The 16,792-nt window shown below is 32.0% G+C and overlaps 3 protein-coding genes across 3 annotated transcripts; 2 read left to right on the top strand and 1 right to left on the bottom strand.

The window, feature by feature from the left end:
- Positions 1–15: 15 nt before the first annotated feature.
- Positions 16–1,861, bottom strand: LOC140986161 (protein ALTERED XYLOGLUCAN 9-like). Its single transcript, XM_073454212.1, has one exon. It carries the CDS (start codon positions 1,518–1,520, stop codon positions 417–419), a length of 1,104 nt encoding a protein of 367 aa, XP_073310313.1. The 5' UTR covers positions 1,521–1,861; the 3' UTR covers positions 16–416.
- Positions 1,862–2,799: 938 nt separating this feature from the next.
- Positions 2,800–7,110, top strand: LOC140986162 (autophagy protein 5-like). The gene is made up of 6 exons (XM_073454213.1): positions 2,800–2,828; positions 3,765–3,854; positions 4,348–4,435; positions 5,469–5,612; positions 6,026–6,148; positions 6,657–7,110. The coding sequence occupies exons 3-6, from the start codon at positions 4,384–4,386 to the stop codon at positions 6,992–6,994; spliced, it is 657 nt and encodes a 218-aa protein (XP_073310314.1). The 5' UTR covers positions 2,800–2,828; positions 3,765–3,854; positions 4,348–4,383; the 3' UTR covers positions 6,995–7,110.
- Positions 7,111–9,276: 2,166 nt separating this feature from the next.
- On the top strand, positions 9,277–10,388 carry LOC140986878 (glutathione S-transferase U19-like). The gene is made up of 2 exons (XM_073455267.1): positions 9,277–9,720; positions 9,848–10,388. Exons 1-2 carry the CDS (start codon positions 9,403–9,405, stop codon positions 10,190–10,192), a joined length of 663 nt encoding a protein of 220 aa, XP_073311368.1. The 5' UTR covers positions 9,277–9,402; the 3' UTR covers positions 10,193–10,388.
- Positions 10,389–16,792: the final 6,404 nt, after the last annotated feature.

Raw genomic sequence — 16,792 nt, 5'->3', positions numbered from 1 at the left:
ACAAGGAAACAAAAGTAAAAAAATTCGAAAGTCTACATGTAAATCAGACAACGTATACAACTAATGCAGGAAAGGGAAACCCTGACTGATTGTTTTGGGCTGAAAAGGTGTAATTAGGATACTAGTGCAGAATTACATCGATGTTCACGCCAAAATTGGATGTGAGGTACTAGCAGTTGCTCTGACTAACAGCAAAAATTACTTCTTATCGTGTATCAGTTTTCGTATGCCAAAAAACCAAAAAAAATAAAAAAAAACCTTCATGTCTGCTGTGACAGCAGAACTCAACTGATGTCAAGTGCCAACTAAGAGAACACTAGAAAGATTCAGATTCAAAACTGAAAACACTAAAGGGTACGGAACTACTTCAACTTATAAACAATTCCTCGATTGTTCAACCGCGATTCAAAATTCCATTATTGTAGCTTCTGGTTAGATTCAATGAGCAATGCATTCAGCATTATTTGAACGGCGGCATCATAAACAAGTTGATCATAATGCATTCCGTCAACTGTACATTGAGGTCCACATAATTCACTTAACAATCGAATATCTAGTTTCAAAAGTGGCCCACCCGATTGTCGCAGTAGCTCGCTTTCAATAAGTTTGTTATTATATAAATCACACACTGTATCAGTCATCCTCTCCCTCTTCTCCGCTGTGTTCAGCATTGAATTTATCAATGTTGGAATCCCAAGCCAAAAGAAATGCACCAGCTGGGTGGATGGAGCCTGGCTTAGCCCTCCATCGATAGCATCTAAATCCGATGAGACCGGCATAAGAGCCAAGCAAGACTCCTTGAATTGCGTTAATGAAACGCCATAATCTGAGACATTGTTCAGATGCAGCATATCCCATAATCCAGCTCCCATCACCACAACATCAGGGTAATTGTTGTTTCCCTTAAAACGAACCATCAATTCAGTCAAATTTCTAACATATGGAGCCCAAAGAAAATCCAACTTCAGAGCAATCTCATCCACCACCACTGAATAATCAGTATGTCTCTTGAACAAATCCCCCCTCACTCTCTCCATTTCCTCGGATCCCATCACTAACTCTAACAAAGAAACCACCATTAACCTCGCCTGAGAATCACCGGCAACCACCACCCAAGACCCGTTTAACAAAATAGACGCATCCAATTTCTTCAACCTCTGAAACTGACATTCAGCAACCTTACCAGATTGAATCCACTCCCAAGACCTCTTTTTACAACCATTGTCACTCTCACATTCATCATCACCACTATACACACCACTATGTAAAAAGAAGAGACACGAATCACGACGCAAAGAAGACTCACCAGTTGGGGATGAAATTATATCCGTCGGCGAAAGGAAATCGGAGACTGAAGGGAAATAAGGCATCAGATGGACACCAACAGCTAGAGTAATGAAGAGGGCACAGCTAAAAAAAAGCATCTTGTTACGGCTCAAATGCCAACCCGCCATTCCCATAGGCACAAACAACACTACACAGGCCGCCAATAGCCCCAACTGGACGGCCCCGAACATCATTTTCCCTCTGCTTGCTCGATCCACACACTTTCCTACGCTTCTTTCTCACGTTTGCGAATTGGGATTTGATTGGAAAGAGTAAAAGGCCAATTCTTGGTAGCTTGTCTGTAAGCCGATGGCGACTGAACAACAATTTTGATGATTAGCAACGACGAATGAAATTGTTCTGGGAAATGGAGAAACGGTTATCCGGGATTTTAATTGCAGTTTGCAGGTGGACCGGAGACAAGACAACCTTCTCGATCGAAGAGACACGATTTGGAACTTGACGAAAGAACTCGCTTTGATTATCTTCAGCTCAAAAACTTTTGAAACAGTTTAACCGATAATTTGCGATAAAAATATTATTTTTTTAATTATAAATATATATAGATCTATTTCATAATTAAAAATCTGAAAAACGATATTATATTTTTTTCTACTCAATCCAAAAACAAGATCAACGTTATTCCGGTTCTTCTCCATTTTCGTTTCAACATCACCCATTCACGTTCATTAATATTAAACTTTTTTGGGGATAATAATCCCAATAATTATTTTTTGGGGAAAAACTTGATTAATTTAATATTATATTATATTATTCCAAAAGATTGAGATTACCTTTTTTTTGGATTAATCCAATCTCATTATTAAGGTTTGGTTTAAACGATTAAAAAACTTCTAATTATTTTGTANAAGTGACACATTTTTGAAAATTTACAAGCGTACACAAAAACTCACATATATACAAATAGTATATGTAAAGATTAAATGATTTAAATTTTAAATACATGAAGTTTAAAAAAATATTTCAAACTAAATATGTTATTTATATCAAATAATTATTAGTTCAAATAAATCAATAATTAATTACAAGTTTTCATTAAAGGTGCAAAATCCACGTAATCATCTGAAAGAAGTTTATAAAAGTATGTAAAAATCATGCAAAAAGTCTACGATAATGCATAGAATTACGTTTTCAAATTTGTGAGATATATAATTTTGTTTTCGAATTTGTGATATTATTTCAAAAGAATTTTTTTTATCAAATCCAAAAAAATCTATTATTAAAAAGTCAGTATAACACACCTTACTAAAACTCTATATATTGTTCCTTAAAAAAACTTTATATATAGTTAAACACAGAAATTCATATCAGAAGGTTTCACGAGTCAATTTTATTAGATATGTATTATATTTAAATTACTCATGAAAAAGTATGACTTTTTATAAAAAAATATATTTTTTTTTATAAATATAAACATAATTCACTCGTTTCATGAATAAAAATATATTTGTGCAGAACCAGAGAGACCTTGGAATATAACCGTATGAAGTTAATTCTGGCTTATGGTGAATTCTTTGCTAAACTGTGAAGTACTTGATCTTTATGTGAATTTTTTAGTGTGTCGACAACAGGAATGGAATTGCCAAAATAAATACTTTTTGTTGAACTCAGCAGAGATAAGTCACTACTCTCACTAATTTTTGTAATTATGAGATGTTGAGATACTTTTTTCACTGGCATCGCAATACCAGTTCAAAAACAAAATTTACATTCCATCTCCTTTTCATCTGACTGCAAAGTCAGTTTTAACTGTAGTAGACAAATTGCTTTACTCTATGTGCGAAATTTTTTACCATGTAATAGTTGATCGATAAGTTTGCTTCTGGATTTTGTTAAACTCCTTGGCTCATTTCGAAGTACCTTAATAGGATGAGCCGATGAGGTAACACTTTTAGAATGCAAATCAGCTATATGGTTATTGTCACCTGAATTAATCACTGTCACTCTTTCTATTGAAGGCCACAAGTGCAATAAATTTGTACAATGTGATGTATAAAGGACATTTTAGGTGTATTTCCTTAAGCTAAAAGCTTCTTGCGAGGTATTCTTTTAATTCGACATTCCATAATGTATTGATGAGGATGGCCTAATAGATATCATGCTTGGTTAAAAAATGTATTATTTAAAGAAACACGCGTGCTTATGTGTTATTGGGCATGGTAACATTAACAATTAAAGAATCCCTTCTTGTTTGTTGTGAACATATTCCAACGAAATTAAATTATAGTGGCGTGAATCCTTAGAATAGTGCCGATGTTAGAGTTTTGTCCTGGGTCTCGTGGATCAGTCGAGTCATTTTATTGATCCTGGGATTCTAGGTACACTTGTCATTAGCTTATGATTAAATGCTAGTCCAAGAATTCTAGCACAGTTATTATTAGTTTATGCATTTCCCGTTTTCTTATATCTGCCTGCAGGTGCATTTTAGAGGATACCCTGGGAATTTATTGATCCCTTGTGAAGGTGAAGAGAGTGTAAAGTGGAACTTTATTAATGCACTCAAAGAGGTACAAGAAACCAATTTTGTTCTGTTTTATTTTTACTTCCATTGGTGGTCTCAAACTTTAGTAGCTCTGTTTTCTTTTATTGTTGTTAAGGCACACTTGCAGTCACAGAAGATAAGAATCCCTCTTCGCTGAGAAATAACCGTTTCATAGACAAACCTTGAAACTGAAATTGGGATTGTGGGTGTGGGTGGGGAGGAAGTTAGAGTCCAACCTTCCTAATTAAAGTTTCTGATGTGTGCACCCTTTAACAATAGAAGGGAAGATATCCACCCTCAAACAATTGGAAAGACATGATTGCATCTTCCATTTCATGTTTTGCCTTAGTCAAGATGGTGGTCTCTTTAACCTTGAACTCCTTTTCTGTCATCCTTTATTATACTAATTAAAAAACTAACTTTACTTTTTTTTTGGTTGTAATTGTAAGAGATGAAATGTTTACCTTTAGCAGTTCAGGTACATCTCTGTCTTATTAACTGCATAAGCTTCTCCACAGGCTGCATATATTTTCAATGGCAACTGCAAGAATATTATGAACATGTCTCAATCTGATCAGGCAGAACTTTGGCTCTCTGTGTTAAAGGGTATGAAATTTTCTTAGATTGTGTGCTCGTTTTAAATTATTGGCTTTTTATTTACCTTGGATGTTATATTTTCTCTATATTTCCTCTTTGTTCTATGAATTGCTATTTGACATGATTATAAAGAAATCAAGTACCACGACCACAGATGAGGGATGGATGTTAATATTTTACAAGTTGTTGAATATAGGGCCATTTGCGCGAGCACAAGGGTTGTTCACGTTGAAGTTTAAAATTTATCAATTAAATGATATTTTGAAAAAGAATTAAACCATGATTAATTTGTGTAAATCAAGCAATTGTTTTTGTGTTGTGATCAGTGAATCAGGTAACCCATATCTTAGCTAGGGCCACTGACAGTATGTCTGCTCTAGCGGGGAGAGTTGTTCCCCCTATTTCATTAATCTCTGATGTATTAGCATTTGACTTGTGTTAATGAAGTTCTTATTATGTTTAAAAAAAATCAGGAATTAAGAAAATTAATCGATATTCAAAATTAGAAATTTAAATAAAATGAAAATAAATGGATTTAAAGGAGTGAGTGGATTAAGAAATCTAAGAGGTCTTGCCACAATATAAAGCAATGCTTAGCCTTAACTTTTCGTAGGTTGGTAGAAATTCCTGATAAAACTAAGCTACGTATTAGAGTCGATGTAAGTTGCATCATTTATTTTTTGTGGAACAGTGTAAAGATGAACTCTTTTAACAACTCAGGTATTAAATTGAATATTATCAGAAAAATTTTGCTTCTTCATATTTTTTGTAGATAGTAATCGGAATTACTATATGTTTAAAGAAATAAAAGGATTGTGTGAGTATGATAATCATGATTTCATCGTGCATATCTCTGTGTTCTTGAATTTGCCGTTGCTGGTCCTATCTTTCCTGGTTTATGCACTGACATAGTGTGAACATACCTTGCTGCATTTTACAATAGCACATGAGATTTGGTCGATAAGCTTTCTGATATTTTTATGTTTTCCCATAGTTTTCAAACCTAGGATAACAGGGTAACTTAAATAATGTTATTTACCAGGCCGGATGGAAGTTTATCGTGGTGTTTCGTCCAAACTTAAACTTGATGTAGTTGGAGATGAGTTTTCTTTCAAATTGAATTCTTCCAGTTCAAAAGCTTTCCAAGGCATTAATGACTCTAATGCTACTGCACCAACCAGGACAGGTTAGACATTCAGTAGTTATCATTCTGGCATATAAAGATAGATATTCATTTCGTAAATCTCTGTAGATATTTCGTGTCAAATCTTGATAGATGTTTTTTTTGAAATTTTGAGTTCTTCCTGCTCTTTTATTTCACTTTTCTTGATGGATGTTTTTTGTTCCACATCTGGGTTTTAAAATTAAAATTAATAGATTACTTGATCGGCATTTGGTAGTGCAACAGTGGTGGCAATGCAAATCTCAGTTTTAGTTGCCTTACACCCTTGGATTGATTTTTAGCACCAGAAAGGTTACCTCAACACTGTTTTCAAGTAGGAAATATGTTGCATGCCTATCTTTGTTTTTGAATCTCTTAACATCTCCTTATGAGCTTACAATTTGTAATTAATCACTATGTTTGGTTTCTCTTATCAGGTAGAATTCCAGTTCGGTTGTACCTTCGGAGTATTGTTGAAGATATTGATTATTTAGAAGATTCTCATAGTGTCGATAACTGGGACAAAATCTCTTACATAAATCATCCTGTGGAGGCTAATGGTGAGGATGACATCGATGGCATGTGTCATATAATTAATTCATAATTCATGGATGTAATGAATGTTTTATGAGCTTTTCACTGTTGCACTCCTTGTGGAACTTGAGTCGATTGCTAGTCTGTGAGCTCTTATACCCCTTGATCAGCGTAGCCCAAAAATAAAAAGTTAATGGTAAAGTAATGTGTTTCTTAGGGTAAATCATATCCACCTTCGGATGTTTGTCCATCCATACTCGCCAAACCTCTCAATAGGAGAACCACTATTACATCCTTCTGCCATAAAATTGTAAAAAATTGCTTCATTGATGTTATTGTTCTCGTGCCAATATCCAGGTCCTAGGTGTGTTAGCAAAATGGGCAAATACATCAAAGATATATGTCATTTACCTGTAGTTTAAATTAACTGAGCTTCGGTGGGACTTTTCCCTTCCAGCATTGTTCATTGGAACAAATTATTACATGATCAAGTGGCCCCCGTGTAAAAACATTTATACATGTCTCATATTGCAGGAAATTGCTTCACCTTGTACGATGCGGTAAAAGCTCTGTTACCTGAGTTATTTGCGGATAAATCCTCAATTTATGCCAATCAACGTGTAGAAGAGGTTGGAGAACAACTTAGATCGGAAGAGGCAAGTAGCTCAGCAGGTCCTGAAGATACTGCAGAAGTATCTAGTGAACGTGCAGGGTCCCTATCAGACAATGCCGAGATCAAGCTTGTCCGGATTCAGGGAATCAAGCCAAAAATGGAAATTCCATTTGCCTGGATAGCAAACAATTTGATGAATCCTGAGCACTACCTTCATATCTGTGTATATGTAAAAATCAGAGAACCAATCAACATATGAATGTTTTATTTTTAAAACTTCTATGTTTATCCAGTATCTCAGGAAAGGTATGTTTCATAGTGTAAACCATTGTACATAATAGTTTACTGCTAAATGCAAGTTTGAGTCATTCATTACATGTTTCTTTACCCGCGGCCATTTATTCAAGTGGTAGTATCCCTTCGAAATGATGTCAGAATTCTATCATAAGAATGCTTTCGTCGATTGTTTGGTTCCATTTCTGATAGTTCCAAATATCTGTTTTCTGAAAATGAGTTCATGGATAATGTATCGGATAGTCGCGCCATGCGAGAATTCGTTGGATCAGCTATGCTACATATTGACGGGAAGTTCAGTTCAAAATAATAATTATACCAGGAGATGCCATGTTCTTAAATCGAAGGTTATTTTAGATTGATGTTCTTGAATACATCTCCTTATTTTTTGCATATATTCGACAGAAGATTAGGTATACTTGGCATACAATACCATGATACACGAACCAGTTGCATTTCTGTATTCAACCCAACAAGTTTTTTGTTCTTTGACAGTGAAGCTTTTTCTAATAGGATTGGTTAAACTTTCCTTCTCTGACAGTAGACTTGTCAAATTGGGTCAGGCCCGTCGAGTCGGCCCACCTCGCTATAAAAATTGAGCGGATTGGGTTGATAAAATATCAGCCCGTTTGGAGGCGGGCCAAATGGGCTGAGCCCGTTTGGGTTGCGGGCCAAGATGGGTCGAGCCCAAACGGGGCGGGTTGGCCCGCCAAATTAGGGTAGAATTTTTTTTTTATTTTTAAGTTTTAAGTTTTATATAAAAATTGGAATAAATCTCTTACGCCTTCATCACTCTCTTATCTTATTTCTTTCTTTTTTTTCTCCTTGGCCTCGCTTCCATTACTCACTCTGATAAAATCTGAATCTCTGTAAATTTTATTCATGAATTTTGAAGAGAAGAAATCTCTGCAAATTTTATTCATGAATCTTAAAATAATTTTTAAGCATAACAGTTGTTTGTGAACCTAAGAGCGGTTTCATTTGAAGTCCGACGTGTTATTGTGAAATTTTGTGGACCCAGCGGAGGTTTGATAATTATGTGTATTGTTGAACACATAATATTTTCTAAATTTACAATCGTCTCTTTCCTCGACTTTCTATTCTCTTCCATATCTCAATCTTCATGTTTGGTTTAAGCACTTTACTTTTTATGGATTATGTTGATGCTTTCTTATTTTCTTATTTCAATGTTTTTAAGTATTTTATGATACTATTTGACTGAAATATATTTTTCTTCTATGTTTATTGCGATATTATTTATTATTTTTTTCTTAAAAAAATAAGCGGGTCGGCCCGCCTAGCCTGCGGCCCAAGGTGGGTTGGGCTGGGTTGGTCATTTAGAGGCCCGCGAAAATGCGGACTGGCCCGTCCCGCCCCGCCTAATGGCGGGTTGCAGCGGGTGGCGGGCTGGCCCGCCCCACCAGTCTGTTTTGACATCTCTATCTGATAGTGTCAAGTCATTGCATTAAAAAAAATAATGACAATACATATGGTACAATAAATATGAAAAATAAATGTAGATAGAGTACTATGGCCTATTTTTTTAATTTATTTTTTATTGCAACAATTAATCAAATTTGTGATGGTGATAGGCAGTTTCTTGTTTTTATTATTTATATAATGTCATGATTTTCTTTAGTGAAATACTTCCTATCGCAAAATATTAATATAATGTTTTAAAATTTGGAAGGTAAAAATTTGTGTGAGACGGTCTCACGGGTCGTATTTTGTGAAACAGATCTTTATTTTGGTTATCCATGAAAAATATTATTTTTTATTGTGAATATTGATAGGGTTGATCCGTCTCACATATTAAGATCTGTGAGACAGTCTCACATGAGACTCACTCAATTTGGAAAATCTAGTAAGATTCGACAGAGGGTTATTAAAGTGAGAGAATAACTTTTTTAAAAGTTCAAAGACTTCTTTAACCATCATACGTTATTAATTTAACCGATCATCATACATAAAACTAAATTGTCAACCTTTTTATTTGAGTAAATTATAGAAGTAAACTTCAAAATATTTATAAAAAAAATGGCTATGTAATTAACAAAATACGTAAAGTAGACCATGTAGAGTTGAAGTGTGCATTGACCGACATACGTTATATTTTTAGGAAGAAAAAAAGATGAATTTGATTATTTTCTTTAGTTCTGTTGATCATTTTTCTTCATTGTAAATGTAATCCATGACGACATATAGTCTCCACCAAGTGCAAACAAACCAGACAAAAGACACAACAGGTTGTCTCGATTACTACAAAGCCCGCATCGGGTTTTCAAATATGGCACCTATATAAACAAAACAATCTTGGTACGAGAAGCACGTACGTACACAAAATCAAATTAAAGAATACAAATTTTAATTAAGATGTCAAAAGATGATCTTGTTCTCTTGGATCTCTGGGTTAGTCCATTCTCTTTGAGAGTTAAAATTGCTCTGGAGGAGAAAGGATTGAGCTATGAAGCCCGAGAGGAGGACATATTTGGAGGGAAGAGTGATTTGTTGCTGAAATCGAACCCGATTTATGAGAAAGTTCCTGTTCTTCTGCACAATGGTAAACCCATTGTTGAATCATCCAACATCGTGTATTACATCGATGAGACTTGGGCTTCGCCGCCGCTGCTCCCGGCTTGCGCCTATGGAAGATCCCGGGCTCGATTCTGGGCTGATTTCATCGACAAAAAGGTCTTTTTACGTACTATCATCACTCGATGCATACACGTGCTCAATGTAATATTAGCTACGATCCCAACATCCAAATGAGGATCATTGATCATATAGATGTAACATTTTTTTTTATTTATATGTATAGGTATTTGATGCTGGAAGCAAGATATGGAAGAGTAAGGGCGAGGAATTGGAGGGTGCTAAGAAAGAGTTCATTGACATTTTGAAGAAGCTAGAGGGGGCAATGGGAGGAAAGGACTACTTCGGTGGAGATGAACTCGGGTTCGTAGATGTCGTGCTCGTCGGGCTCGTTGCCTGGTTTGATGCCTACGAGAAATATGGTGGCTTCAAGATTGAAGATGAGTGTCCCAAGATTGGATCTTGGATCGAGAAATGTATGAAAAGGGAAACTGTTGCTAAAATTCTGCCAAATCCTAAACAAGTTTGTGAGTTCGTGGGGATGCTTAGGAAAATGAATGGAATTGAATGAAATAATTTTAAAAACTTATATTTCAATGGCTAGAGCGTGGGGTCTGAAGCTAGCCACAGGTTGATGGTCAATTTCTGGTAGCTGTTGTCTTTCTATTTTTGGTTTTTAAATGTTTTGCTAATAAAAGATGATATGCATCTGAAAATAATCATTTTCATCTTGTGTTTGTATCGTAATTTGAAGAAGAAAAAGGAAATTCATGAGTAGTTGGTGTATTATCTACTCATGTCACACTGTGTAGTTTACCTAACTAATAACGTAGTTTCTAAGTTATTGCGTTATTCTTATTCTGGAGAAACTTTACAGTTACGGGTTTCTATATCATAAAAAAAATTAAATAATATTGAACATGTAATTGAGTTTTTGGCTTCTGCATCTTTACCATATCAGCCTCCACCCTTATATAGAATGTGACTCTTATCCATTGTTGCCTTTGCTTATATCTATGTTCGGTTTAGCCTGATCCTTGCCCTCGCGATCGCGGACAGTAAGAGAAATAGAAGGTGATGAAATCAAATCATATTCATTTCATATATCTTAAACCCAAAAATACAATTATTTATACTGATCTAAGCAGAAGGGGATAACTACTAAGGTGCAGAGAAAACAAGAGTTTGTTGAAACAAACTCAACGGCATTTCTATCTAGATGGTTCTATACAAATGGATTGGGCTTTCTTCTTGTCATGGGTCTGTGACTCTTTTATATCTGTGGGCTTTTGACTATATTGTTATGGGCCTTTTCTTCTCTAACACGGACCACTTCCATGTCTGTTACCCGACCCATTCGAGGGGACATGATAAAAGCGCCTTCCGAGGAATCTACCCTGGTAACTCGATGCTCAACAAGATGAGGATTATGTCACTAGCAGGAACGATTTATCATATTTGGAATGCAAGGAATATAGCAATATTCGAGAGTAAAAAGCCAGATGTGAGTGCTATCGTCAAGAAGATCAAGATTTTAGTCTTTCATTGTATGCGTAGTGCGATTATTGGTTGTACTTGTACTATCTTTTTATCTTATTTAATGAAAGTAATTTCATAAAAAAAAAAAAAAAAAAGCTCGAGGACCATAGCGTAAATTATTGGGTTGCACTTGTAGCTTTCCACCTCTATCCATTGCTCTATGATGAACATCGAAGAAAAAGACGGATTTGTTATTATTATTATTAAGAGAGAATAATTGGGATTCCATCATTGTTTTTCTTAATTATCGAAATGACTTGAGACACTATTTATGTATTATTTCACGTTATCATTAAAAATAAAAAAAATAAAAAAAAACTTACTCATTCTAGGTTAAACAATGGTTCAATTCCATTCAAATATGAATTATATATAGTGTTTTCAGTTTGATTTTAATTCAGAATTTTTTTTATAAATCTTTGAAATGGTAAATTTTAGAAGCTGATATAACAAGTAATAAAATGATTATACAAGCATGGGAAAAGTGGGTTGTGATTGCAAATTTCAAAGTAAATAATCAGAAATATATAAATACCCCATTATATATGTAACATACATATATCACTATTCTTTTTCAATTTTGTCATAATAAAAAGAAAATTAAAGATTAATTAATGTGATGAAATGGGGGAAAAATTGTTGACCATCGATAGATCAATGATCACATTGCGTGTATTAAGAAGTTGAAATAATCTCTGATTTAAAAAAAAGTTGATGTAATCTGAATATTGAAAATGTGGAGATGAAAGAGCTGATCATATAAAAACTAAGTATCCAGTTTTTTTATTTTTTATTTTTTCATGTTAANTCATTAATTACTTTTTTTACATTAATTGTTTACTTTAAATGTGTCTTTTCTTTTTCCTTATTCATATTTTAAATATGTGTGATTATTAGTATTTGATTTTTTATGTCTACCCACATTATAATATGTTATTTTTATCCAATGATATCTTTTCATTATATAAATTAGTATTTGGTTTTTTTATGTCTACCCACATTATAATATGTTATTTTTAATCCAATTATTTAGATTTTTTATTTATCTTTTCATTATGTAAATTAAATTAATTAAAGTTTATAAATAACTCATTATCGAATTGTGAATTTTCTTTGGTGTCTTATTAATTTTTTTCATGCCCTCATGTGACAGTTTTCTAGAATTTATGTGTTTAAATTAAAGTTTTTTGCATCCGAAATTTTTTTGCGTTTTATATTTAAAAATTATTTAAATAAAACACGGTAAAAGATCGTTGTGATTTGAGCCGTCAATTTGGGTTGAGTCTTTCGGTTTGGGCTGTACCACCAAACAATTTAAGTGAGTTGGGTTGAAATTTTGTCGACTCATTTAAAGATGAGCCTAAATGATCTCGCACGTGTTTATATTAAATATCTATATATCTAATATTATACATTTATCTCCTCATTAATTACTTTTTTTACATTAATTGTTTACTTTAAATGTGTCTTTTCTTTTTCCTTATTCATATTTTAAATATGTGTGATTATTAGTATTTGATTTTTTATGTCTACCCACATTATAATATGTTATTTTTATCCAATGATATCTTTTCATTATATAAATTAGTATTTGGTTTTTTTAGGTCTACCCACATTATAATATGTTATTTTTAATCCAATTATTTAGATTTTTTATTTATCTTTTCATTATGTAAATTAAATTAATTAAAGTTTAGAAATAACTCATTATCGAATTGTGAATTTTCTTTGGTGTCTTATTAATTTTTTTCATGTCCTCATGTGACAGTTTTCTAGAATTTATGTGTTTAAATTAAAGTTTTTTGCAACCGAAATTTTTTTGCGTTTTATATTTAAAAATTATTTAAATAAAACACGGTAAAAGATCGTTGTGATTTGAGCCGTCAATTTGGGTTGAGTCTTTCGGTTTGGACTGTACCGCCAAACAATTTAAGTGAGTTGGGTTGAAATTTTGTCGACTCATTTAAAGGTGAGCCTAAATGAGCTCGCACGTGTTTATATTAAATATCTATATATCTAATATTATACCTTTATCTCCTCATTAATTACTTTTTTTACATTAATTGTTTACTTTAAATGTGTCTTTTCTTTTTCCTTATTCATATTTTAAATATGTGTGATTATTAGTATTTGATTTTTTATGTCTACCCACATTATAATATGTTATTTTTATCCAATGATATCTTTTCATTATATAAATTAGTATTTGGTTTTTTTATGTCTACCCACATTATAATATGTTATTTTTAATCCAATTATTTAGATTTTTTATTTATCTTTTCATTATGTAAATTAAATTAATTAAAGTTTAGAAATAACTCATTATCGAATTGTGAATTTTCTTTGGTGTCTTATTAATTTTTTTCATGTCCTCATGTGACAGTTTTCTAGAATTTATGTGTTTAAATTAAAGTTTTTTGCAATCGAAATTTTTTTGCGTTTTATATTTAAAAATTATTTAAATAAAACACTATAAAAGATCGTTGTGATTTGAGCCGTCAATTTGGGTTGAGTCTTTCGGTTTGGACTGTACCGCCAAACAATTTAAGTGAGTTGGGTTGAAATTTTGTCGACTCATTTAAAGGTGAGCCTAAATGAGCTCGCACGTGTTTATATTAAATATCTATATATCTAATATTATACCTTTATCTCCTCATTAATTACTTTTTTTACATTAATTGTTTACTTTAAATGTGTCTTTTCTTTTTCCTTATTCATATTTTAAATATGTGTGATTATTAGTATTTGATTTTTTATGTCTACCCACATTATAATATGTTATTTTTATCCAATGATATCTTTTCATTATATAAATTAGTATTTGGTTTTTTTATGTCTACCCACATTATAATATGTTATTTTTAATCCAATTATTTAGATTTTTTATTTATCTTTTCATTATGTAAATTAAATTAATTAAAGTTTAGAAATAACTCATTATCGAATTGTGAATTTTCTTTGGTGTCTTATTAATTTTTTTCATGTCCTCATGTGACAGTTTTCTAGAATTTATGTGTTTAAATTAAAGTTTTTTGCAACCGAAATTTTTTTGCGTTTTATATTTAAAAATTATTTAAATAAAACACGGTAAAAGATCGTTGTGATTTGAGCCGTCAATTTGGGTTGAGTCTTTCGGTTTGGACTGTACCGCCAAACAATTTAAGTGAGTTGGGTTGAAATTTTGTCGACTCATTTAAAGGTGAGCCTAAATGAGCTCGCACGTGTTTATATTAAATATCTATATATCTAATATTATCGATTTTCAATAATGAATTCTTGATATAAAATGAAAAATATCAGTTTGATTTCAAAATTGTGATGTTGCTATGTTGGGTGCAATAATTGTCCCTGCTTGGTAGAGCGATCGAACCGTGGTGCTTGAGCTGCTTTGCGGTTTAAAATATTTGAGTTGCACCATTACCACTAGCTATAGCTTTTGGTAAAGCGACAAGCGCTCGGTCCTACAATTGATATCAAAGCCAAGGTCACGGGTTCGATTCTCATTGATTGCAAAGAGTGCAATTATTGGGAGGGAGATTGTTGGGTGCAATAATTGTCCCTGCTTGGTAGAGCGATCGAACCGTGGTGCTTGAGCTGCTGTGCGGTTTAAAATATTTGAGTTGCACCATTACCACTAGCTATAGCTTTTGGTAAAGCGGCAAGCGCTCGGTCCTACAATTGATATCAAAGCCAAGGTCACGGGTTCGATTCTCATTGATTGCAAAGAGTGCAATTATTGGGAGGGAGATTGTTGGGTGCAATAATTGTCCCTGCTTGGTAGAGCGATCGAACCGTGGTGCTTGAGCTGCTGTGCGGTTTAAAAGATTTGAGTTGCACCATTACCACTAGCTATAGCTTTTGTTAAAGCGGCAAGCGCTCGGTCCTACATACTATCTTGTCCAAAAATTATGGGTTGATGAGGCAGTCACTCAAAGTTGAGTGTCAAAGTTGACATTTGAGTTGTATTTTTGGATCCCTGACAATATGTTCGTCAACATATTATTTTTAAGTTAGTTTTATCAGTATCGTGAGGGGTAAATATGTTTATTACAATATATAAATATTATCATCTATTTAAATTAATATTCACTTTCATGTTTGACATATTATGGGTCTTAGTAGAAATAATAAATTCAAACAAACGAATACACAAAAGTTTAGGGCGAAACCAGAATTATATGGTAGCTAAAATTAATATATAAATTTTTAGTTAATTTATCGATGTTAAGATATATAACAAATCTTATATTTTAATATATAAAATTTCAACCTTATAAATGAAATAAATCAAACATATATGAAATATACAATCAAGTAATTTATTATAATTGTATTTTATTCTACAAAAATTCTTTTCAAACTCAATGATTGTGTATTTAACATCTATTAAATCAGCAAACTAAATAGCGTGTCAATTAAACTAATTGAGTAATCACATATTCTTGAATTCCTAATTAATTTTTTATCTTGATAATTTGTTTCATTTAATATTTTAAATTATAAGACATCATTACTATAACTAAAGACACATTTTTTTAAATGTTCATAAGGACTCAATTACTAACTCATATGGAAAAATATATATTGACATACTATATTGAAAACATTGTAATTAATTCAACGCATTTGCTGGAAATTTTCTAATTAATTAAAAAAAATTCATTTATAATAATCATATTTAATCTTTTTGGGCTAATACCATTTATTTTATAAGATATTCATCGTAATTTTTTATTTGTATGTTAATCTTTAAATCTGAATTATGATGTATATTGTTTTTCTAAAAGTTCTTAAATAATGATTTAATACATTTATTCGACACTTCAATATTAACATATTAAAATATATTAATTTTATATTGTATGTGTGCAACACTTCTAATCATGATTATAAAAATTCAATAAAAATTTTAAAATGAATTAGGTAGAACATAAAAAATTACACAATTAATCAAAAGACAGAAAATAAAAATTAAATAATTGTCTATTACATATAAACTACTAATACCGACTTCTAAAGATTGAAGTCGGTGAGAGTGGAGACCACTATGTACTAAAAAAATAAAAAATTAATGCTTGAATGAGCCACATTGCAAAGTCAGTGAAGTAAAAACGAAAAACAAAGTGAGTTAATAAAAATATTATAATGGGCTAATTTGAATGAGACTCATATATATGAGTATTTCACTTGGTCTCACCTTATGTTTTGTCACTGTACAAAGCGAAAGTTTATGCACTGTAGTGTTCTACATTTTCTTAATTTTTCTCTTGATTTCAAATTTAATTTCATCATCTATTGGTCTTTAAAGATATATTATAATTTTTTACTAAACATCTAATCTTATATGTGATCGATTAACCAAATAATTATTATACTTTGTATACAATAATAAATAGATTAATATAATTGAAGATAGAAAAAGTAATATATTGAGAAGAATAAAAAAAGAATGTTAGAATTAATACTATAATTATCTAATGTCAGTATTAAATTTAACATCCTACATTCGAAAATGTGTTTATTGAGGTAAAGACTATGATGATAAACTAAAAATAATAATTTATTAACATTGTAACGTAATAATAATGTGATCGTTATTCAGAATCATAAAATGATGTACTTTGACTTTTTT

Source organism: Primulina huaijiensis, chromosome 10 (genome assembly GCF_012295235.1).
Source record: "Primulina huaijiensis isolate GDHJ02 chromosome 10, ASM1229523v2, whole genome shotgun sequence".
Classification (NCBI taxonomy): domain Eukaryota; kingdom Viridiplantae; phylum Streptophyta; class Magnoliopsida; order Lamiales; family Gesneriaceae; genus Primulina; species Primulina huaijiensis.
The sequence above is the reverse complement of the archived record's forward strand: the minus strand, read 5'-3'. Positions and strand labels throughout refer to the sequence as shown.